General features: G+C 43.0%; 1 protein-coding gene and 1 long non-coding RNA gene across 2 annotated transcripts in view; both read left to right on the forward strand.

Annotated features, from left to right (window-relative positions):
- Window positions 1–12,798: 12,798 nt before the first annotated feature.
- On the forward strand, window positions 12,799–16,443 carry LOC121846260. Its single transcript, XR_006083156.1, has 3 exons — window positions 12,799–13,199; window positions 13,895–14,037; window positions 15,145–16,443. It is a non-coding gene; the product is annotated as an uncharacterized LOC121846260 (long non-coding RNA).
- Window positions 16,444–21,742: 5,299 nt separating this feature from the next.
- LOC112235297 (3-hydroxyisobutyryl-CoA hydrolase, mitochondrial) overlaps window positions 21,743–25,524 on the forward strand; it is a 53,134-nt gene continuing 49,352 nt past the window's right edge. Inside the window, exon 1 of the mRNA XM_024403723.2 lies at window positions 21,743–21,892. Within this exon, the coding sequence (XP_024259491.1) occupies window positions 21,861–21,892 (32 nt within the window). The 5' untranslated portion in view covers window positions 21,743–21,860. The remainder of the gene's footprint in view (window positions 21,893–25,524) is intronic.

Consider the following 25,524-nt stretch of genomic DNA (forward strand, 5'->3'; position numbering starts at 1 on the left):
ATTCACACAGGACACCGGATAAGACAGGAGAAGTACTCCAGATATAAAAACTGACCCTAGCCCCCCGACACGTAAACTACTGCAGCATAAATACTGGAGGCTGAGACAGGAGGGGTCAGGAGACACTGTGGCCCCATCCGATGATACCCCCGGACAGGGCCAAACAGGAAGGATATAACCCCACCCACTTTGCCAAAGCACAGCCCCCACACCACTAGAGGGATATCTTCGAACCACCAACTTACCATGCTGAGACAAGGTGCCAACCCAGACAGGAAGATCACATTAGTGACTCAACCCACTCAAGTGACGCACCCCTCCTAGGGACTGCATGAAAGGGCACCAGTAAGCCAGTGACTCAGCCCCTGTAATAGGGTTAGAGGCAGAGAATCCCAGTGGAAAGAGGGGAACCAGCCAGGCAGAGGCAGCAAGGGCAGTTTGTTGCTCCAGAGCCTTTCCATTCACCTTCACACTCCTGGGCCAGACTACACTCAATCATATGACCCACTGAAGAGATGAGTCTTCAGTAAAGACTTAAAGGTTGAGACCGAGTTTGCGTCTCTCACATGGGTAGGCAGACCATTCTATAAAAATTGAGCTCTATAGGAGAAAACCCTGCCTCGAGCTGTTTGCTTAGATATTCTAGGGACAATTAGGAGGCCTGCATCTTGTGACCGTAGCGTAAGTGTAGGTATGTACGGCAGGACCAAATCAGAGAGATAGGTAGGAGCAAGCCCATGTAATGTTTTGTAGGTTAGCAGTAAAACCTTGAAATCAGCCCTTGCCTTGACAGGAAGCCAGTGTAGGGAGGCTAGCACTGGAGTAATATGATAAAAAATGTTGGTTCTAGTCAGGATTCTAGCAGCCGTATTTAGCACTAACTGAAGTTTATTTAGTGCTTTATCCGGGTAGCCGGAAAGTAGAGCATTGCAGTAGTCTAACCTAGATGTAACAAAAGCATGGATTCATTTTTCTGCATCATTTTTGGACAGAAAGTTTCTGATTTTTGCAATGTTACGTAGATGGAAAAAAGCTGTCCTTGAAACAGTCTTGATATGTTCGTCAAAAGAGAGATCAGGGTCCAGAGTAACGTCGAGGTCCTTCACAGTTTTATTTGAGACGACTGTACAACCATTAAGATTAATTGTCAGATTCAACAGAATATCTCTTTGTTTCTTGGAACCTAAACCAAGCATCTCTGTTTTGTCCGAGATTAAAAGTAGAAAGTTTGCAGCCATCCACTTCCTTATGTCTGAAACACAGGCTTCTAGCGAGGGCAATTTTGGGGCTTCACCATGTTTTATTGAAATGTACAGCTGTGTGTCATCCGCATAGCAGTGAAAGTTAACATTATGTTTTCGAATTACATCCACAAGAGGTAAAATATATAGTGAAAACAATAATGGTCCTAAAACGGAACTTTGAGGAACACCAACATTTACAATTGATTTGTCAGAGGACAAACCATTCACAGAGACAAACTGATATCTTTCCGACAGATAAGATCTAAACCAGGCCAGAACTTGTCCGTGTAGACCAATTTGGGTTTCCAATCTCTCAAAAAGAATGTGGTGATCGATGGTATCAAAAGCAGCACTAAGGTCTAGGAGCACGACGACAGATGCAGAGCCTCGGTCTGATGCCATTAAAAGGTCATTTACCACCTTCACAAGTGCAGTCTCAGTGCTATGATGGGGTCTAAAACCAGACTGAAGCATTTCGTATACATTGTTTGTCTTCAGGAAGGCAGTGAGTTGCTGTGCAACATCCTTTTCTAAAATATTTGAGAGGAATGGAAGATTCGATATTGACAGATAGTTAAAAAAAATATTTTCTGGGTCAAGGTTGGGCTTTTTCAAGAGAGGCTTTATTACTGCCACTTTTAGTGAGTTTGGTACACATCCAGTGGATAGAGAGCGGTTTATTATGTTCAACATAGGAGGGCCAAGCACAGGTAGCAGCTCTTTCAGTAGTTTAGTTGGAGTAGGGTCCAGTATGCAGCTTGAAGTTTTAGAGGCCATGATTATTTTCATCATTGTGTCAAGAGATATAGTACTAAAGCACTTGAGTGTCTCTCTTGATCCTAGGTCCTGGCAGAGTTGTGCAGACTCAGGACAACTGAGCTTTGAAGGTATACGTAGATTTAAAGAGGAGTCCGTAATTTGTTCATGAATTTATTACTGCTGAAGTGAAAGCCATCCTCACTTGGGGGATGCTGCTTTTTAGTTAGCTTTGCGACAGTATCAAAAATAAATTTAGGATTGTTCTTATTTTCCTCAATTAAGTTGGAAAATAGGATGATCGAGCAGCAATAAGAACTCTTCAGTACTGCACGGTACTGTCTTTCCAAGCTAGTCGGAAGACTTCCAGTTTGGTGTGGCGCCATTTCCGTTCCAATTTTCTGGAAGCTTGCTTCAGAGCTCGGGTATTTTCTGTATACCAGGGAGCTAGTTTCTTATGAGAAATGTTTTTAGTTTTTAGGGGTGCAACTGTATCTAGAGTATTGCGCAAGGTTAAATTGAGTTCCTCAGTTAGGTGGTTAACTGATTTTTGTCCTCTGACGTCCTTGGGTAGGCAGAGGGAATCTGGAAGGGCATCAAGGAATCTTTGTGTTGTCTGTGAATTTATAGCACGACTTTTGATGCTCCTTGGTTGGGGTCTGAGCAGATTATTTGTTGCAATTGCGAACGTAATAAAATGGTGGTCTGATAGTCCAGGATTATGAGGAAAAACATTAAGATCCACAACATTTATTCCATGGGACAAAACTAGGTCCAGAGTATGACTGTGACAGTGAGTCGGTCCAGAGACATGTTGGACAAAACCCACTGAGTCGATGATGGCTCCGAAAGCCTTTTGCAGTGGGTCTGTGGACTTTTCCATGTGAATATTAAAGTCACCAAAAACTTGAATATTATCTGCTATGACTACAAGGTCCGATAGGAATTCAGGGAACTCAATGAGGAACACTGTATATGGCCCAGGAGGCCTGTAAACAGTAGCTATAAAAAGTGATTGAGTAGGCTGCATAGATTTCATGACTAGAAGCTCAAAAGACGAAAACATATATTTTTTTTTTGTATATTGAAATTTGCTATCGTAAATGTTAGCAACACCTCCGCCTTTGCGGGATGCATGGGGAGTATGGTCACTAGTGTAACCAGGAGGTGAGGCCTCATTTAACACAGTAAATTCATCAGGCTTAAGCCATGTTTCAGTCAGGCCAATCACATCAAGATTATGATCAGTGATTAGTTCATTGACTATAATTGCCTTTGAAGTACGGGATCTAACATTAAGTAGCCCTATTTTGAGATGTGAGGTATCACGATCTCTTTCAATAATTACAGGAATGGAGGAGGTCTTTATTCCAGTGAGATTGCTAAAGCGAACACCGCCATGTTTAGTTTTGCCCAACCCAGGTCGAGGAACAGACACGGTCTCAATGGGGATAGCTGAGCTGACTACACTGATTGTGCTAGTGGCAGACTCCACTAAGCTGGCAGGCTGGCTAACAGCAATTATCTACAAATCCTATCTTTTGGGAGGGCCAGAAAACATTTTTCAACCAGCGATTGAGTTGTGAGACACTGCTGTAGAGCTCATCACTCCCCCTAACTGGAAGGGGGCCAGTGACAATTACTCGATACCGACACATCTTTCTAGCTGATTTACACGCTGAAGCTATGTTGCGCTTGGTGACCTCTGACTGTTTCATCCTAACATCGTTGGTGCCGACGTGGATAACAATATCTCTATACTCTCTACACTCGCCAGTTTTAGCTTTAGCCAGCACCATCTTCAGATTAGCCTTAACCTCGGAAGCCCTGCCCCCTGGTAAACAGTGTATGATTGCTGGATGATTTTTTTAAAAGTCTAATACTGCGGGTAATGGAGTCGCCAATGGCTAGGGTTTTCAATTTGTCAGAGCTAATGGTGGGAAGCTTGGGCGTCTCAGACCCCGTAACGGGAGGAGTAGAGACAAGAGAAGGCTCGGCCTCAGACTCCAACGCTGCATAATGGGGAAAACCGGTTGAAAGTTTCTGTCGGCTGAATGAGCGAGAAACCATGAGAAAGTTGTCCGGCTGCGGGGACCGTGCGATGGGATTTATACTAACGTCACTATCTGTATTTACTGGTGGCACAGACGCTGTTTCATCCTTTGCTACACTGACATTACCCTTACCTAACGATTGCGTCTGAAGCTGGGCTTGTAGCACAGCTATCCTCGCCATAAGGCGCTCGTTCTCCTGTATATTATGAGTACAGCGACTGCAATTAGAAGGCATCATGTTACCACTTAGCTTCGGTTGTTGGAGGTCCTGACGAACCATGTCCAGTTAAAGCGTCCGAAGTGAAAAGTTGAATGAAAAAAAGTTGAGTGAGGGAAAAGCCAAAAATATAAATGGTAATTAAAAAGTAAAAATCGTAAAGTTGTCAGGTAGCAAAGTAAGATTGCCAACAAAACGCACAAAACAAACAGCAACACGTAAACAAGTCTGCAAGTTGTTAAACATTTTACTTGACCTTGTTTCAATGTTAATAGTAAAATGGTATGTTTGAATAAAATGTGAAGCCACAGTCCAACAATTCCTGCCAGAACATTGACTACTCCTGGTATATGAAGGCTAATGCCTTTCAGTAAGAACAAGTCTACCATCCAGATGCCTACCTCAATGTCCCTGCTTAGATTTGGAAACAAACTGGTCGATTCAGCTGAGCTATCATGCCAACACATTTAGATTTGCTGTGATTTTGAGATTTTCTCCATTGCCAAGATAATCCATTGTGGCCTTTCAAGAAGCTGATTAAACAGCATGATCATTACATGGGTGCACCTTGTGGCAGGGACATTAAAAGGCCATAATGTCACAGATGTCCCTAAGTTTTGAGGAAGCATACAAGTGGCATGCTGACTGCAGGAATGTCCACTAGAGCTGTTGCCAGAGAATTTAAGGTTAATTTCTCTACCACAGCCCAGGACCTCCACATCCGGCTTCCTCACCTGCAGGATCCTCTGAGACCAGCCACCCAGACAGCTGATGAAACTGGGGGTTTGCACAGCTGAAAATTTCTGCACAAATTGTCAGAAACCGCCTCAGGGAAACTCATCTACGTCCTCACCAGGGTCTTGACCCTACGGCAGTTTGGTGATGTAATCAACTTCAGTGGGCAAATGCTCACCTTCGATGGCCATTGGCACGCTGGAGAAGTATGTTCTTCACAGAGGAATACTTGTTTCAACTGTACTGGGCAGATGGCAGACAGTGTGTATGGCGTCGTGTGGATGAGCGGTTTGCTAATGTCAATGTAGTGAACAGAGTGCCCCATGGTGGGGTTATGGTATGGGCAGGCATAAGCTACGGACAACAAACAGTTGTATTATATTAATGTAAATTTGAATGCACAGAGATACCGTGACGAGTTCCCGAGGCTCATTGTCATGCCATTCATCTGCCGCCATCACCTCATGTTTCAGCATGATAATGCACTGCCCCATGTCGCAAGGATCTGTACACAATTCCTAGAAGCTGAAAATGTCCCAGTTCTGGGCCTCCCGGGTGACGCAGTGGTTAAGGGTGCTGTACTGCAGCGCCAGCTGTGCCACCAGAGACTCTGGGTTCGCGCCCAGGCTATGTCGTAACCGGCCGCGACCGGGAGGTCCGTGAGGCGATGCACAATTGGCCTAGCGTCGTCCGGGTTAGGGAGGGTTTGGCCGGTAGGGATATCCTTGTCTCATCGCGCACCAGCAACTCCTGTGGCGGGCCGGGCGCAGTGCACGCTAACCAAGGTTGCCAGGTGCACTGTGTTTCCTCCGACACATTGGTGCGGCTGGCTTCCGGGTTGGATGCGTGCTGTGTTAAGAAGCAGTGCGGCTTGGTTGGGTTGTGTATCGGAGGACACATGACTTTCAACCTTCGTCTCTCCCCAGCCCGTACGGGAGTTGTAGCGATGAGACAAGATAGTAGCTACTAACAATTGGATTCCACGAAATTGGGGAGAAAAAGGGGTCAAATTAAAATAGAATTTAAAATTTAAAATTTCCTAGTTCTTCCATGGCCTGCATACTCACCAGACATGTCATCCATTGAGCTAGTTTGGGATGCTCTGGATCGACGTGTACGACATTGGGTTCCAGTTCCCGCCAATACCCAGCAACTTCGCACAGCCTTTGAAGAGGAGTGGAACAGCATTCCACAGGCCACAATGAACAGTCTGATCAACTCAATGCAAAGGAGATGTGTTGCGCTGCATGAGGCAAATGGTGGTCACACCAGATACTGACTGGTTTTCTGATCCACAACCCTAACTTTAAAAAAAGGTATGTCCTTCCCAGTCATTTGGAATCCGTAGATCAGGGCCTAATGAATTTATTTCAATTGACTGATTTCCTTATGAACTGTAACCCAGTAAAATCTTTGCAATTGTTGCATGTTGAATTTATATTTTTGTTCAGTGTTTTTTATATATATATATATTTACATACAGTGGGGAGAACATACAGTGGGGTACACTTCAAATGTGAGAGACGGAATCTAAAACAAAAATCCAGAAAATCACATTGTATGATTTTTAAGTAATTAATTTGCATTTGGTACAGAAACCTTTGTTTGCAATTACAGAGATCATACGTTTCCTGTAGTTCTTGACCAGGTTTGCACACACTGCAGCAGGGATTGGCAACGCCGTTTTGCAGATACCCAGCTGGGGCCTGCCCGCTGACACAGGTGGTTTGCTTTGGGTGCGTGACTAAGGTTGTAAGCGCATGCGGCTGTGCATGTGTGATTCTGTTGAATTGTGATTTTTTTATGCCCTAAAACTGCTGAAATGACATCTGTTTACATTGTCCCCTCACCACCTCCACCACCCCCAGCCTCCTGGCCCCTGCTCCCCCATCTTCCAGTAATCCGACCAGATCCCAACATCATGCCACAGCCAACCCCATCTCATGTCCCGCCTGGAGAACCTCCTGGAGAGGGTACGCTGCTCCACGGCTGCAGCCCAGAACCACTGAAAAGAGAAAGAGGGCCCGTCCCTCCAGAAGGTCCCCTGGGATGAGGTAGTGACCATCTGCATAAACCACAAGCTGAAGGACTGGCAGCCTCTGTATATCCCAGTTTGTGACAATGAGATGACCATTTGTTTATCTACTCTGTCTACAGTATGTCTACACTAGCTCTTTGGGTGACATTTTCCACATCACAGAAAAATTCAGCTCCTTATACTAGACAGAATAAACAAAGCTTTCAGCAGGATTTGAGAGAAGAAACTTTTGTATGAGGAAAGCAAGAACCATGAGTTAAAAAGCCTTTATTGCTTTGGAATTTGTAAACAGCTAAACCTAATCCCAAGACTCCTGTATTGCTGTTCCAGATGCCATTATGGAGGATGGAGAGGTCCTGGTCTACTTCCCCAAGGAGGGACTGAAGAACTTCCAGCCCCCTGCAGAGTGGACAGAGGAGGTCAGACTCACACACCAGGAGAAGCAGCAGGAGACGCAGGGGTAAGGAGGAAACTGGTTGACTGCTCTTTCCTCTCTCTCTGTATCTCACATCTCTATCCCTTGCTCTCTGTCTCTGTATTTATCTCTGTATCTCTCACTCTAAAATCTACTCCTGTTTCTGTTGGATCATAAACCCTTTTGTGAATTGATCAACAAAAATAGATAATTTCCTCCCCCTCCCATGTTCCTCCCTCCCCTCTCCCCACATCAGAGCCAGTCCAGGAAGACTTGCAGCTCTCTCTCGGCCGGATCCCCCCACACCCTGCCCCACCTTCGACTTCACACACACCCCCTCGCCCCAGAAGGTCCTCCACAGTCTTCAGGATGAGAGGGCCCACAGCCAGGGGTGGGAGGAGCAGCTGCAGCGCTGGCTAGAAGTGGCTAACTCTCCATGACTAACTGCATGTCCCCCAACGGTACTGCTGCTGCACAGGTACAATGTTAAGATGGCGCTAAAGAGGATGGCTGACATTTTACATTTACCTAACCAACTGTGCTATTTTTTTATATATTTTTTGCGTTGTTTGTACATAATGTTGCTGCTACTGTCTCTTATGACCAAAAATAACTTCTGGGCATCAGAACAGCAATTACTCACCACGCACTGGAAGAAGCTTTTTCCTTTAACGAGTCCGATGAGAAGGATACACTGCTTTCCCGGGAACAGGCCCAAAACCCTGTCATTTGAGGGGGCGGCAGGTAGAGCGTTGGACCAGTAACCGAAAGGTTGCTAGATTGAATCCCTGAGCTGACAAGGTAAAAATCTGTTGTTCTGCCCCTGAACAAGGCAGTTAACCCACTGTTCCTAGGCTGTCATTGTAAATAAGGATTTGTTCTTGTCTGACTTGCCTAGTTAAATAAAAGGTGAATATCTGTAGGCGATTGAGTAAATTCCCACTGCCATCCATTCTCCTTGCTAACATAAAATCATTGGAAAATAAAATTGATGACCTAAGATTACGATTATCCTACCAACGGCACATTAAAAACAGTAATATCTTATGTTTCACCAAGTCTTGGCTGTACGACGACAGGGATAATATAGAACTAGTAGGATTTTCCATGCACCAGCAGCGCAGAGAATAAGCTACGTCTGGTACGACGAAGGGTGGGGTATGTGTCTTTTTGTCAGCTAGTGCGCAATGTCCAAGTCTTGGGATATTGCATGCCTGAGGTAGAGTACCTTATGATAAGCTGTAGACCACACTATCTACCATGAGAGTTCTCATCTATATTATTCGTAACTGTCTATTTACCAGCACAGACCGATGCTGGCACTAAGACCGCACTCAACCAACTCTATAAGGCCATAAGCAAACAAGAAAATGCTCATCCAGACGTGCCACTCCTAGTGGGAATTTAATACATGCAAACTTAAATCAGATTTACCAAATGTTTACCTGCATAGAGGCAAATAATCTCTAGACCACCTTTACTCCACACACAGAGATGCATACAAAGCTCTCCCCCACCCTCCATTTGGCAAATCTGACCATAATTCTATCCTCCTGATTCCTGCTTACAGGAAGTACCAGTGACTCGCTCAATACGGAAGTGGTCAGATGACGCAGATGCTATGCTACAGGACTGTTTTGCTAGCACAGACTGGAATATGTTCCGGGATTCATCCGATGACATCGAGGAGTACACCACCTTAGTCATCGGCTTCATCAATAAGTACATCGACGACGTCATCCCCACAGTGACCGTACGTTCATATCCCAACCAGCAGCCATGGATTACAGGCAACATCCGCATTGACCTAAAGGCTAGAGCTGCCGCTTTCAAGGAGGGAGACACTAATCCGGACTCTTATAAGAAATCCTGCTATGCCCCCAGACGAACAATCAAACAAGCAAAGCGTCAATACGGGACTAAGATTGAATCCTACTACACTGGCCCTGATGCTCGTCCGATGTGGCAGGGCTTGAAAACTATTACGGACTACAAAGGGAAACCCAGATGCGAGCTGCCCAGTGACGCGAGCCTACCTACCAGACGAACTAAATGCCTTTTTAAGCTCGCTTCGAGGCAAGCAACACTGAAGCATCCACGAGAGTACCAGCTGTTCTGGATGACTATGTAATAACGCTCTCGGTAGCCGATGTGAGCAAGACCTAAAGGTCAACATTCACAAAGCCGCAGGGCCAGACGGATTACCAGGACGTCTACTCAAAGCATGCGTGGACCAACTGGCAGGTGTCTTCACTGACATTTTCAACCTCTCCCTGACCAAGTCTGTAATACCTACATGTTTCAAGCAGACCACCATAGTCCCTGTGCCCAAGGAAGCGTCGGTACCTACTCACGTAGGTAGGCATTACGTGCTTTGAAAATGCAGGTACGTTGGGTATTGGCGAGCCATGATATACATAATGTCTCTTGCATTATGGGCCAAATACTTGGACCCAAAAGAAGCAATTTAAAAAAAATATGAAAAAGCAAGTTTAATTACTGACCTGTTATTTTCTGACATGCTGTCTGACTGTTCCTACAAGGGGACCAGTGGATCACAGCTATGGGACACAGCTTTTGCAGTACAGGCCTTTCTAGAGGTGATATGTTGATATTACGGTACAAAGACTACAACGACTCCACTTTACTTGTTCACCATGCTATATGTTCTGCTCAAATTACTCTCCATTAATGTGATGATTGATAGCTGGAAATACGTCAAATTTAAGAGGATGATGTTTTGATGCTCACATTTCTAATGTTTATGTGTTTTTTCCAATTGGGGTCTTTCAGGCAGGGGATCAGGACAGCTCAGTTTAGAAGAGTGCCTTAAACACGCCCACAAGTTCCTAACCATCACACAGGTGAGAGTCTAGTATATTTGCTCAGAATACCTTGACAGCACACATTCCTCTGTTCCATTCTCAAAATATTTTGTTTGATCTCTCTGTTCACTAGGCTAGAACAACACCTGTTGTTTTCCTATGCATTCTTCCTGATCTGACCAGTTTTGCCCTTCAATCAGATACCTGATGACTACTGAATACTAGAACTACTTCCAATAATCAGAGGAAGTATATGTGTGTGCGTGTGTGTGTCTAAGGCACTGCATTATGGAACGCCATAAATAAGCTTTTAATTTGACACGTTAAATAACAGTTTAATTGTAGAATGTTGTGTTGGACCGCAACTTCTGGGGTAGCTAGCTAGCGTTAGCTTCGTACCTAGCTAGCACCAATATAATCAGCCTGAAAACAATGACCTGTAGAAACTGCAGTCATTTTCATTATTCTTAGAAATGAATTAGGAATCCTTGTAAGTATTAGCTAGGTAGCCACTTGTTGTTCGCCTATTGAAATTTAACTTCAGTTCATGAAAATAAATAACTAGCCAGCTACTTAACCCTGTTGCCCAAAGCGAACGTTATAAACAGCCAGCTAGCTTCATGAGGCTTGACCTGACCGGGTTAATTTGTGAAGCTTTGTCTTCAAAATAAAAGTACCTCTTTGAAAGTGATGCAGAAGGTTACAATTGGTGGAATCATGCCATATTTAGACGAGATAATGTTAAACAACGTTGGAATGTGACGCAATGAAATGGGTTATCAGTCTACTCGGCGACACCTACAGAACACAACTGTGAAGAGTTTACACAAATATATCAGTCTACTCAATTCCGAATATATTTTTTTCCCAGCGTCGTCCTCAGAGTTACCAGACTCAAACACCAACGCAGTATTGTTTTTCCTCTGGAATAGTGTTCAATACACATAGGTTGACAATAAATGTGGCTTAATTCACAGTTTCACAATAAGAGCTACGACGCTAATGTTCTCTGGGTGTCACTGAGTAGACTGGTACCCCATGTCATTGATCCACAATCCATAGGTAAGGCTGTACAGTGAAATAAGTACGACTCCAATGCTATTCTAAAGTCAAATGAACAAATTATCTTACGTTGATTTTAACATATAACATTCCATCCTTGTTTAGGATGACCTATTCAATTATGGCATAATTCTACTATTTGTATTCATTTGCATCACTGTCAATTACATACTTTTATTTTGAAGGCTAACCGCAAAGTCCACTGTTGTGGCAAATCCTTATTGTGGCTAGATTCACATAGATGGGTCCGACCACCATTAATCAAACAAGAACTGCCTTATAAATGTGGGTTATTTTAGATGATGACACCTAGCTATATAGTTAACTAGCTAACTATAGCTACTGAAACAGATTATGCAGTTTTGCTATGTTTTTGGTGAAGAACATTGTTTGCATTTTTATGACCAGCACTGTAGGTGCGCGGGACAACTTTACCAGCATCATAGCATACGTATCGATGAATCGTTGTGACATGAAATACGACTGATAGTGTAATCAATGTGTAATTACTACGTAAAATAATGATGAACGTGTTACATTATCATGTGATGTGCAGTCGTATTCAGGTCCTGACAAGCTAATTTGACACGTCAAATAGTGTTATTTGACGCGTGTATCTTTTTTGACACGCAAAGAATCCAGGCTGTATCACAACTGGCCACGATTGGGAGTCCCATAGAGCGGCGCACAACTGGCCCAGCGTGGTCCGGGTTTGGCCGGTGTAGGCCGTCATTGTAAATACGAATTTGTTCTTAACGTACTTGCCCAGTTAAATAAAGGTTCAATAAAATAAAGATGTGCTAATAATGTGCACATGAATGTCTGTGCATGCTTGTTTATCAGGGAGGGTCCCCCTTCAGCACGGGACTGTTGCTGGATCTTGAAGTCAGTGATGCTTCTGCAGTAACACTGTCCCTTCATAAATCGTCACGTCTCCTTAGAACCCTTGTGCGACGCTGTCAGTGTGGTCAGTGGCATTACCAACTACTTCTATCTACTATACAACCAATTACAGTTTTTAACACAAGTTGATATACCTTGTGTCAGAGTCTGGTTTTATGGTAGCGATGCTGACTTTGGACTGGATATCCCCCCCTAGTGACGAGGGTTTAGATTCACAGCCCTTCGTGTTTGTGTTCCCAATTTTTCATGCGTCTTCCTCTACTATCTTGCCAACTTTAAACTACTTTCAAGGCGATATCTCACGATGCTGATAATAATGCTATCACTGTTCATGTTCGATTCCATCATCCAACAAAGCTTCCAGTCTCCGGTATGTCATGGCTGCGTGTTAGTTAGTCAGTACTCTCTCCTTGTCTCCTTTACTTCATGATTAGTTCCAGGAGTTTTCCTGACCAGAGAAAATATCGGGCATCTAGTTATAGGCTATTATGGGTCAGAGGGTAACGAGGTATAACTTAGCCCTACTCATGACAGCTAATGGGTGAGAGAATATGGATAGGTCTCCTCCATGTTTCTTCCATCTAACAAGTCCAGATCAGTAGTCACAGAAGAAAGGATACAAGTAAAGGAGGCTATTAAAGACTGTCTGGCTGTGACTTGAATGCCAATTTCGTGACCTTGATTTGAATGCCGTCCCACTGGGCACAAACGTCAATTCAATGTCTGTTCAACGTAACTACATTGAAATTACGTGGGAACAACGTTGATTCAACCAGTGTGTGTGCCCAGTGGGATGTTGTTGTTTATGCCTCTGTGTCATATTAACTTTTCAGTAATGTGTTCATTCTTGATGTGGTGTGTGTAGCCAGGTCCTGGGGAGTGTGCTTCACCTGTGGGGTTTGGTTCGGCTTGGAGGCCTTGGCCTGCATGGGTCATAGCTACCACAATGGGTAAGGGTCCTTATTGCTGGAGGAAATATCAGTGGAGTCTTTTTCAAACTGTTACAAATACATATCTCTATCCCTCCATTTTTTTTCCTTTATTTAACTAGGCAAGTCAGTTAAGAACAAATTCTTATTTTCAATGACAGCCTAGGAACAAGTGGGTTAACTTCCTGTTCAGGGGCAGAACGACAGATTTGTACCTTGTCAGCTCGGGGGTTTGAACTTGCAACCTTCCGGCTACTAGTCCAACACTCTAACCACTAGGTTACCCTGCCACCCCAATGATGTATATAATGTAAACCCTGGATTGTAGATGCTATCTATTGGCCATTGAGAGGCTTTGAAGCCACCGGTTGGCAATACTGGCACTCCACATTAGGAGCAGATCCCCATAGTATTGTGACAATAACATTAGTAATCAAAAGAAAATTTGATGTTTTTAAATATACTTTCATTTTTTAAAGTTTAGTTCACATAATCTAATTTAAACGTATGCATTAAGGTGTCTGTAATAGAATACATGTGGCAAAAACAAATGTAGACATTAATAAATGAATTCTCTACAATGGTGGGGGAGTGCCAAGATGGAGGCACAGTGGCTTCACCACAGCGCCCCCTATCAATCATCTGGTGTAAATATAATCCCCTCCCCCCTTTCTGACTCTCTCTTGCGGCTCACTGTGGTGTGTGGGGAGGTACAGAGGGCCTGTGACTTCCTGATGGCCCTCCAGATGAAGGACAGGGGGCTGGGGGTGAGGACTTTGAGTCCTGTGAGCAACGTCGCTATGTCCAGAGCGCTAACTCCCAGAGCAGGCCAACACCTGCTTGGCCTCATGGCTGCCAGGTAACTGCCTATGTAACTGCCTTGTAACAACCTATGTTACTGCCTTGTAACTACCTATGTGACTGCCTTGTGACTACCTATGTGACTGCATTGTAACTACCTATGTGACTGCATTGTTACCACCTTGTAACTACCTATGTGACTCCAACTAAACTTCCTGTAGACGGGTTGGATGTTTAGCAACAAAACCTAACGCTTGCTTAACTATGGGGCAAAAGATTTTAGATTGATTTAGGTTGATTTAGATTGTGAACAACATGTATACAAAATTGTGTGTCCATTGTTTATTGAAAACATGAATAAATGTGTACAATGAGCACCTATCTCTCAACTACATTGTTACAGTTGTTGGTTAGATAGCTAACACATTTTTGCCATATTAGCATAGATGTGACATCAGTCCATACACCTCAAACCAAGACATGGTATGAAGAACAAGATGAAAATAGCTGAAAAGACCCACCTACAATTCCCCAAATGGCAGCTTCTTGTCATCAAGAATCACAACAACACACCGACTTCTGCCCCATTGAAGCATGCACATGGTTTTCGTGACGTTGTCAGCTAACTCGTCTATGTAAATACACCATAAAATTTGATAAATAAAACACTTTAGACATGTCAGGAGTAAACCCACTGAGCACAGTGTGACAGGACGTGTGGTGATTAGTCTCCATTGGGCAGCTGCTTGTCAATCAACAGCTGTATTCCTCACTCAATCACCTTGGCATCTGGATATTTCCCAAAGAACAGTTCTTTGGGAAATATCCAGATGCCAAGGTGATTGAGTGAGGAATACAGCTGTTGATTGACAAGCAGCTGCCCAATGGAGACTAATCACCACACGTCCTGTCACACTGTGCTCAGTGCTTTGCTCTACCTGAGCTTTGAATCAAATACAACAAATGTAGACTTTACTGTGAAATGCTTACTTTAGTATGAAGTTGTCACATTGTTCAGAATAATATATTGCCCTCTGTCTGTCTTGTACATCTGTATTGTTTTTTGAAGACCAGAACGCTGTGGGGAGAAATTCTAGAAGAGAGACATACTGCAATAAATACCCTGAAGCTTGAAAGATTACCCCAAAATCTATTTTGTCCGCAGGAGAGCATCTCGAGTATGTTCAATAAGAGCTGTGCCATCAGCTACACCTCCTACAGGAACGTATTCAGAGTGTGGACGCTGTGCCGCCTTCTCCAACCTTTACCTTTACCCCTCCAGCCCTCTGGCTGTGAAGGTCAAGCTGTGAGGTCAGGAGTCAGCAGGTGTGCTCAGTGTCATTTCTGAAATCTTTACATTGAGAACAGTGGGATGTTAATGAAAGGTGCTGAAACAGGAGTCCTGAAATGACCTCAACCCTGGGATTACTTTACCATGCATGCTATTTAACATTCTTTTGCCTTATGTTTTTGGTGGGACTGAACTCGTTGAAACAACCTTTTAGCTGAGAAATAGTGTCATTTTGGCTCCTGTATTATGACATTAAATCATACCCTTTCATCAGTCTGTAAATAGTGCTGAAATAGAAAAATGTCCATGTTCCCTATTAATATTAACCTTAGTTTCTGAAAATATATTGATCAGTGGCAATATGTGCCGTTTAAGATGAGGGAGGACTGTTTTTTTTCATGAGCATGGCCATGTTTCTATTACAGTATATTGGATGACTCTCATTCATATTCCAGTCACCCAGTTCAATGTAACAGCGATAGGTTTAGGCTACTACACGATACTCAAATGTTCCCTATTGTAACAAAGTGCGCCGAGAGTCGGGAAACAAGTTCAGGGAGTGAGTGTTATTAATGGAAAAAAACGCAACATAATTCAAAACAAACACGAACAACGCACAGACAAGGTAATCAAGGAGGTGATGGAGTCCAGGTTCGTGTCATATTGCGCTAATGCGCGTAACGATGGTGACAGGTGTGCGCCTTAACGAGCCGCCTGGTGACCTAGAGGCCGGAGAAGGAGCACACGTGACGGTACCCCCTTCCCGACGCGTGGCTCCAGCCGCAGGACGCCAACCAAGATGACGATCCCGGGGATCAGGAGCGGACCGGTCACCTCTGCTAAGCACAGGAGCATGGCAACCTAGAGCGCCGGAGAGAGAGCATACCTGACGGTACCCCCTCCCCAGCGCGTTCGGCTCCAGCCGCAGGACTCCAACCACAGAGTGTCATATTGCGCTAATGCGCGTAACGATGGTGACAGGTGTGCACCTTAACGAGCAGCCTGGTGACCTAGAGGCTGGAGAGGGTGCACACGTGACACCTATACCCTTCACGAGGATGCTACAACCTAGCCTTTGAATGAAAGTTTACATCGTAGGTGCACTCAGGTCGAGAGACAAATTTGAGGTGACAGACCATGACATTCAATACGCCTTGCACACTCTTGCCTGCATCTAGCTGATATACAGTACCACTAAAAAAAAATCTGCATTGTAGAATAATAGTGAAGACCTCAAAACTATGAAATAACACATATGGAGTCATGTAGTAACCAAAAAAGTGTTAAACAAATCTAAATATATTTGTAAAATATTTTGCCCTGATGCCAGCTTTGAACACTCTTGGCATTCTCTCACCCTGCTTCACCTGGAATGCTTTCCCAATGGTCTTGAAGGAGTTCCCACATATGCTGAGCACTTGTTGGCTACTTTTCCTTCACTCTGCGGTCCAACTCATCCCAAACCATCTCAATTGGATGAGGTCAGGTGATTTTGGAGGCCAGGTCTGATGCAGCACTCCATCACTCTCCTTCTTGGTCAAATAGCCCTTACACAGCCTGGAGGTGTGTTGGGTCAATGTCCTGTTGAAATACAGATGGGATGGTGTATCGCTGCAGAACACTGTGGTAGCCATGCTAGTTAAGTGTGCCTTGAATTCTAAATATATCACAGACAGTGTCACCAACCATGCACCATCACACCTCCTCCTCCATGCTTCACGGTGGGAACCACACATGCATAGATCATCTGTTCACCTACTCTGCGTCTCACAAAGACATGGCGGTTGAAAACAAAAATCTTAAATTTGGACTCATTAGATCAAAGGACAGATTTCCACCAGTCTAATGTCCATTGCTCGTGTCTCTTGGCCCAAGCAAGTCTCTTCTTATTGGTGTCCTTTAATAGTGGTTTCTTTGCAGCAATTTGATCAGGAAGCCCTGATTCATGCAGTCTCCTCTGAACAGTTGATGTTGAGATGTCTCTCTGAAGCATTGATTTGGGCTGTAATTTCTGTGGCTGGTAACTTTATTGAACTTATCCTCTGCATCAGAGGTACCTCTGGGTCTTCCTTTCCTTTGGTAGTCCTCATGAGAGCCAGTTTCATCATAGCGCTTGATGGTTTTTGCGAATGCACTTGAAAAAACTTTCAACGTTCATGAAATGTTCCGGATTGACTTACCTTCATGTCTTAAAGTAATGATGGACTGTCGTTTCTCTTTGCGTATTTGAGCTGTTCTTGCAATAATATAAACTTGGTCTTTTACCAAATAGGGCTATCTTCTGGATAACACCCCTACCTTGTCACAACACAACTGATTACCTCAAACGCATTAAGAAGGAAATGAACTTTTAACCAGGCACACCTGTTAATTGAAATGCATTCCAGGTTGGAAAAGCATTCCTCATGAAGCTGGTTGAGAGAATGCCAAGAGTTTTCAAAGCTGTCATCAAGGCAAAGGGTGGCTACTTTCAAGAATCTAAAATATTATCAGTTTTTTTAACACTTGTTTGGTTACTACATGATTCCATATGTGTTTTTTCATAGTTTTGATGTCTTCACTATTATTCAACAATGTAGAAAATAATAAAAATAAAGAAAAACCCTTGAATGAGTCGGTGTGTCCAGACTTTTGTCTGGTACTGTAGGGTGTAATCATGAGTCCAAGAGTTTATTTTGGACAAATTCAGGAATGTTTATCCCCATTTTGGCTAAGTAAGTGAAACTGAAATTTAACAAAAATGACTCTCTCGCTTCTCCTTCATTTTGGAATAAATTCATTTGTTCAAAACTGTTCAACTATTGTCTTTCTCTTTGAGTCAACTATTCACCACATTTTATACAATGCAGTGCTAGCTATCTGTAGCTTATGCTATCAGTACTAGATTAATTCTCTGATCGTTTGATTGGGTGGACAATGTCAGTTCATGCTGCAAGAGCTCTGATAGGCTGGAGGACGTCCTCCAGAATTTGTCATAATTACTTTGTAAGTCTATGGAAGGGGGTGACAATCATGAGCTTCCAAAGTTTTGTATTGAAGTCAATGTACCCAGAGGAGAACAGAAGCTAGCTGTCCGGCTACACCATGGTGCTACCCTACAGAGTGCTGTTGAGGCTGCTGTAGACCTTCTTTGCAAAATAGTGTGTTTTAATCAGTTATTTGATGACATGATTATATGTAGTATAGTTTTATCTAAAAAGGATAACTTTAAATGTTTAACATTTAAACATTTTGTGAAATTCACTGAGTATGGTCCTCCCCTTCCTCCTCTGAGGAGCCTCCACTGGTATTGATCTACTTGGTTTGTAATTAGATCATATTTTCAAATGCAGAAAAAAATAACTATGGTTTCACTTCGACTATTTCTTTCTTGCTCCCGATTTTTACTTTTAGATACTACTGCACTGTTGGAGATATGAACACAACTATTTCACTAGACCTGCAATAAAGTCCGCGAAATGTGTTTGTGACCTATCAAATTTGATTTGAACATATGATTTGATTTAGAAATGGTGTTAGACAGATGATGAGCTGTGACTGGTTTTCTCCAGACATGGCGCTTTGCATTTAAGCCAAAAAGTTATATTTCTGTCACATCAGACCACATCATGTTTTGCTTTATCTGTCTTTCACATGCCTTGTTGCAAACTCCATGTGCTGTCATGTGCCTTTTTCTCAGGAGTGGCTTCTGTCTGGCCGCTCTCCCATAAAGGCCAGATTAGTGAAGTGCTGTAGAGACTGTTGTCCTTCTGGCAGGTTCTCCCATCTCAGCCAAGGAACTGTATAGGACGTCAGAGTGGTCATTGGTTTCTTGGTCACATCTTTGACCAAGGTCCTTCTTGCCCCGTTACTCAGTTTGGTCAGTCGGATGGCCAGCTCTAGGCACAGTCTGGGTAGTTCAATATTTTTTTTCCCATTTCCCAATGATGGAGAGCACCGTGCTCTTGGAAACTTTCAACACCATAGAAATTGTTTCATACCCTTTTCCAGATACATGCCTCATCACAAGTATCTGATCTACAGACAGTTCCTGGGACGTCCTGGTAAAGTTTCTGCTCTGACGTCTGTGGAACCTTATGTAGACAGGTGTGTTTCTAAATCTTGTCCAAACAATTGAATTAGCCGTAGGTGGACTCCAATCAAGTTATAGCGACATCTCAAGGATGAACAAAGGAAATTGGATGCAACGGAGCTCAAGTTGGGAGTGTCATAGCAAAAGGGTGTGAATATTTATGTAAAGGAGAGATTTCTGTATTTCATTTTTCTAGGATCTCTTAAAACATGTTATCACTGTCATTATAGGTTGTTTTTGGATGGGTGAGAAAATTGAATCCATTTTGAATTCAGGCTGTATCACAAGAAAATATGGGATCGGTCAAGGGGTATGAATACTTTGATGGCCCAGTAAATTAGAAGGATTCCTTTGGGAAGCCAAGCAGACAACGCTTCCTGGAACTACATCCCAGTAACTACGCTACTTCTAAATGCTGTGCCTCATTTTGAAACTTCATTTTGAAAATACCATGTTTTAAAAGATCTGTTAAGACCTGATTTATGTAGTTTAACATGTATCACGTTGAGTACTTTTGTTTACAAAGTGTTACCGGACTTGTTGGCCCAAGCTTAGCTCCAACTTGAGGAAAACGCAGGCAAAAAGAGTGAATTTAAAATGGTGTTTGTTCGTTCAAATTGTCTCGTACAATGTCTGACAGTATTCAGACCTCTTGACCTTATTTTGTTACAGCTTTATTCTGAAATGGAATAAATTGCCCCCCCCCACAATAACCCATAAATGACAAAAAACAGGTTTTTAGAATTGTTTGCTAATTTAATAAAAATATCACATTTATATAAGTATTCAGACCTTTACTCTGTACTTTGTTGAACCATCTTTGGCAGCGATTACAGCATCAAGTCTTCTTGGGTAGGACGCTACAATCTTGGCACACCTGTATTTGGGGAGTTTCTCCCATTTTTCTCTGCAGATCATCTCAAGCTCTGTCAGGTTGGATGGGGGAGCGTTGTAGCACAGCTATTTACAGGTCTCTCCAGAGATGTTCGATCAGGTACATGTCAGGGCTCTGGCTGGGCCACTCAAGGACATTCAGAGACTTGTCCCGAAACCACCCCTGCGTTGTCCTGGCTGTGTGCTTAGGGTCGTTGTCCTGTTGGTAGGTGAACCTTCGCCCCGGTCTGAGGTCCTGAGCAGGTTCTCATAAAAGACTAGTCTCCCAGTCCCTTCTGCTGAAAATCATCCTCACAGCATGATGCTGCCACCATCATGCTTCACCATAGGAATGGTGCCAGATTTCCTCCACATGTGACGCTTGCCATTCAGGCCAAAAAGTTCAATCTTGGTTTCATCAGACCAGAAAATATTGTTTCTCATGGTCTGAGAGTATTTAAGTGCTTTTTTGGCAAACTCCAAACAGGCTGTCATATGCCTTTTACTGAGGAGTGGCTTCCATCTGGCCACTCAACTATAAAAGCCTAATTGGTGGAGTGCTGCAGAGATGGGAAAACCTTCCAGAAGGACAACCATCTCCACAGAGGAACTCTAGAGCACTGTCAGAGTGACCATCGGGCTCTTGGTCACCTCCCTGACCAAGGTCCTTTCCCCAGATTGCTCAGTTTGGCAGGGTGACCAGCTCTAGGAAGATCTTGGTGGTTCCAAACTTCTTCCATTTAAGAATGATGGCAGCCACTGTGTTGTTGGGGACCTTCAATGCTGCAGAGAGCTCTACGGACAATCCCTTTGACCTCATGGCTTGGTTTTTGCTCTGACATGCACTGTCAACTCTGGGACCTTATATAAAGAGGTGTGTGCCTTTTCAAATCATGTCCAATCAATTGAATTGACCACAGGTGGACTCCAATCAAGTTGTAGAAACTTCTCAAGGATGATCGATGGAGATTGCTGAGGATTTTTAAAATCCATTTTTGAATAACAAAACGTAACAAAATGTGGAAAAAGTCAAGGGGTCTGAGTACTTTCCGAAGGCATTGTATGTGCTCTACAAAACCATGTCCCTCCTTGCTCATATGATTTTTTTTCTATCATAGTAATGTCAGCGAATAGTGAATATTGTCTGATTAAAATATTGTATCTGGTTTGTTTTATGTAGAATAATTAAATGATTCCCAGAGGAGAACATCTAATTTCTTGTTGTATGCTGAAATTATTAAAATAGATGTCCAATTATGTTTTTGATATTTCAGTTATTGTGGACCTGGGGGAATGCTAATTTGTTTATGAGTATTTGTTTATCCAAGCCGGTCTATAATTTGAACCCTGCCTAGTTTCCTCATAAAGTCAAGCTTGCCTCAACAGTGATTTGTGGTGACCTAAAATCCAAATTGGTGCGTGTATGTATATATTGTCCCAGTAGATGGCAGTGTGGTGAATTTCCACTTTTAAATGCAACGAACGTTAATTTGATGGTGCATACGCCCCCAATGACGCTTACGAAGGTAACCAATCAGGAATAGTCTGTTGTCTGCTACCCAGGAAGAACTGTTCGTAAACTTGAACCATTTCTTGAAGCAGGCAGTGTGCTTTTCAAGCTAATTAGAGAAGGAAAAACTACACAATGTCAATAACTATTTTGAATTCTACGCACAGGTAGGCATACGTCTGCAAACGTTGATTTAAATGTATGTTTAGTCGACGAGGACGCCGTGCATGTAGCTAGAGTTTAACGTTAGCTGGCTAGCTTTATGTGGGGTTTTTTCAGAAGATACTGACAATACCGTTACGCTTGTTAACACTGAGCTGCACTGGGGTCTGAACGCAATCATGGTTACACTTAGACACCATGTAACGAGTATGTGTATAAACCCTGGATGACTGACAGGGGGCTTTGTATTGAAGCTACCACACAGCCATCTTGGTACTCCTCAATTGTAAAAAATATTTTTGGAAGCTATAGAAATGCATTTATTTTCTATTACATACCTTAATGCATACTTTAAAAAATTATGTAAGCCTAACATGAAAACAAATAACATTTGCACTCACTGTATATAGACTTTTTCTTTTTTTTCTACTGTATGTTTTGTTCATTCCATGTGTAACTCTGTGTTGAACTGCTATGCTTTATCTTGGCCAGGTCGCAGTTGCAAATGAGAACTTGTTCTCAACTAGCCTACCTGGTTAAATAAAGGTGGGGGAAAAAAATCTTCAAGTATCTTTTTTTTTAAAGTACAAATGTTATGGCCCCACTGCAACAAAAAATACTTAAATACATGTAATTTTGTGCCTGAAACTTTTCATTGAAATGCAATAGAATTCCATTCATTGTAATGGAGGACTGGTTCTATTTGGGAGTGCCAATATGGTCAACTGGTGGCTTTAAAGCCCAATACATAGCATCCGCAATCCAGGGTTTAGATACCGGCGTGAGATGTAACCATGATTGCGTTCCGACCCCAGTGCAGCTCAGTGTAAACAGGCATAACAGTAGGTTCTTCCCCCAGGCCCACAAATCCACTGTCAGAATAGTTTGTCTAGCCTCCCGAGTGGCAAGAGTGACGCAGTGGTCTAAGGCAGTGCTAGCTGTGTCACTAGAGATTCTGGCTTCAGCCGGCCGCGACCGGGAGACCCATGGGGCAGCGCACAATTGGCCCAGCGTCGTCCGGGTTAGGGGAGGGTTTGGCCGACAGGGATGTCCTTGTCCCATCGCACACGAGCGACTCCTGTGACGGGCCAGGCGCAGTGCAAGCTGACACGGTCGCCAGGTGTACAGTGTTTCCTCCAAACCCATTGGTGCGGCTGGCTTCCGGGTTAAGTGGGCATTGTGTCAAGAAGCACTGTGGTTGGGTTGTGTTTCGGAGGACGCACGGCTCTCGACCTTCGCCTCTCCTGAGTCTGTATGGGAGTTGCAGCGACGAGACAAGATTGTAATACCAATTGGGGAGAAAAAGGGGTACTTTAAAAAGTATAATAGTTTGTCTGAGTAGACTTTGTTGCTGCCCAATGGTGCTTCAACTCTCCATGCATGATTAGCTAATATCTTGACATTGCATTCATCAACCTATTAAACCTTGTTCACGTTGGAGTGACTCAAATTACATTTTTTGCTTATCTGATTTGAATCTGGTATTTTTCCTGCTGTGTTAACAGCCAAAAAGCACATGGAATCATATTTCAAGCCACATTTCAAACCACCTTCATAGGTTTGAAATCCGATGCAAATCTGATTCCTGGCCATGCGAAAATCAGACTTTATTTTGCCCACAAGTGGTTTTTAGACTGTTATTTGGCATATCTTACTTGCTAGCTACTCTGACAGTTATGAAAAAAAACATGTGGTAGCTAACTAGCTTAATTGTTTACAGACACATGAATGGGCTAAAAAGCTAAACTGATACCTAGCTAGCTAATTGGCTGCTGTGGCTAGCCAAAAAATGACTTGTTTTGAAAGTTCAATAATCGTATCCTTTGAGGCGTTTAAAAGTGGTCTTACACTATGATTTTTAACATTCAAAGCAACTGGGAAACGTTCATGGCAGGCATTGTTGTCACCTTGGCTTGCTACATAACTTGTGAGTGATAGGAAGCATGAGCACCACCACCAATCAGCCTACACCACTGCACGCACACCCGTTGTTACTATGACAACTAGGGTAGACATGCCAGCAAATGGCTGCTGTCTGAACACACACGCACATCCTATTTGGTCAAAAGCAACTTGCTGTTTGGACCAATAATGTGTATCTGCCACACCTATGCTGCGCCCACACCATTGAGGCTGCTATCGCTCTCTGGCTCATACTCCAGCACAGTCGGTGGCGGAAATGCACCTACTTTGGTTGCCAACCAGGGCTCGACATTAAGGCTGATCTGGAGCAAGCAAAAAATAAATCACAATATCAAACAATTACTCTGATCAGGCAGCTGTGCTGCCGCAGGGCAGTGTATGGTTGATATCCTGAGTAAATTGCCCATACTCCTATTTGCTATAACCTGTTTCAATAATTATTTTATATTTACACAAAGCAGGAGAACAAAGGCAGAGTCCCACCAAAGCAGCGCAAAATATCCGGCCAGAATTGTTTCGTTTTTTCTTCTCCCTCTCGAATGTTGGATGATCTGTGCCAATAGCCAAAGTCTATTTTTATAGCAGACACTCGGGTGTCTGATTTTTGTAAAAGGCCAAATGTTCTATTTTCTCTCAATTTGAAATGAATGTGACTTGGCCTATTAAGAAACTCTTTCGGTTTAATTGCATGCTTAGATTTCTCCTGCCATGCTGTTTCATGATCAAACAATGAATGAATCAAACGGAGTCCTAGTTCTATCTCAAAGTTTTAAGTGCTTTTTTAAATAACTCCAACACATGGGAGGCCTAAGGTAATAACGAGAGACAAAAGAAGCAATAGCAAGATATAAACATCGAATGAGGAAAAAAAACACAACCTTATGACAGAAATTATGCATGCGTGGCCAGAATATAAATCCTTCCTTGTTATTGCAAACCAAACGACCAAAAGCCTAATCCTACTAACTGAAATATCATTAAAGCATTAAGAGAAATTAAAGTTATGAAGAGGAATTTCCAAACTATACTAACAGTGTTTAATGGCCTAAAGTTGAAGCTTTTAAATGGGAATAATTAGTCGGAGTATATGCTATTCTCATTCACATATTTTGAATTACAAATATTTTAGGCCACAAGAAGTGAAATTGAGCAAACAATGCCAATATGGAAAAATCAAATGAGGAGTCAAAAGAACTTAGGCTACAGCTGAGGAATGCTTATGAAAGAAATGCATAGTTGGGCTAGGCCTATTTCCATATTATTTTAGCAATGTGCAACCTACCTACAACGCATATATTAACCTAGGCCTAATATGAGCGGAGGATGAGGGAAAAATGTGAATCAGTTTATAATTATCCAGTTCTGAGAACAGCAGAGTTGCTCTGCAACCCATGATGATTTACAACCCATCACAAGATGCACAGCCAGCGAGGCTCTTTTGACTATGTCACTGGCTCCATCTGCGTGCTTCTGCACACACGGGTAGCCAGATTGGCATAGCTGAGCAAAATAGGGGTGCTGCAGCACCCTCTGAAAAATCTGATTTATTTTTATGATTAATAAATACGTTTTTTTTTTATTTTTCTCACAAGTACTGCATTGGGGCTTTACTAGTCCTTTATTAGTGACCGATATTGTCGCCTGTAGTGTGAAAAAAATAAAAAATAATCTGCCCCTTTATTTTGGATGGCTGCTAGGGGCGATAACATCGTCT

This window comes from Oncorhynchus tshawytscha, linkage group LG03, assembly GCF_018296145.1.
Source record: "Oncorhynchus tshawytscha isolate Ot180627B linkage group LG03, Otsh_v2.0, whole genome shotgun sequence".
Taxonomy (NCBI): domain Eukaryota; kingdom Metazoa; phylum Chordata; class Actinopteri; order Salmoniformes; family Salmonidae; genus Oncorhynchus; species Oncorhynchus tshawytscha.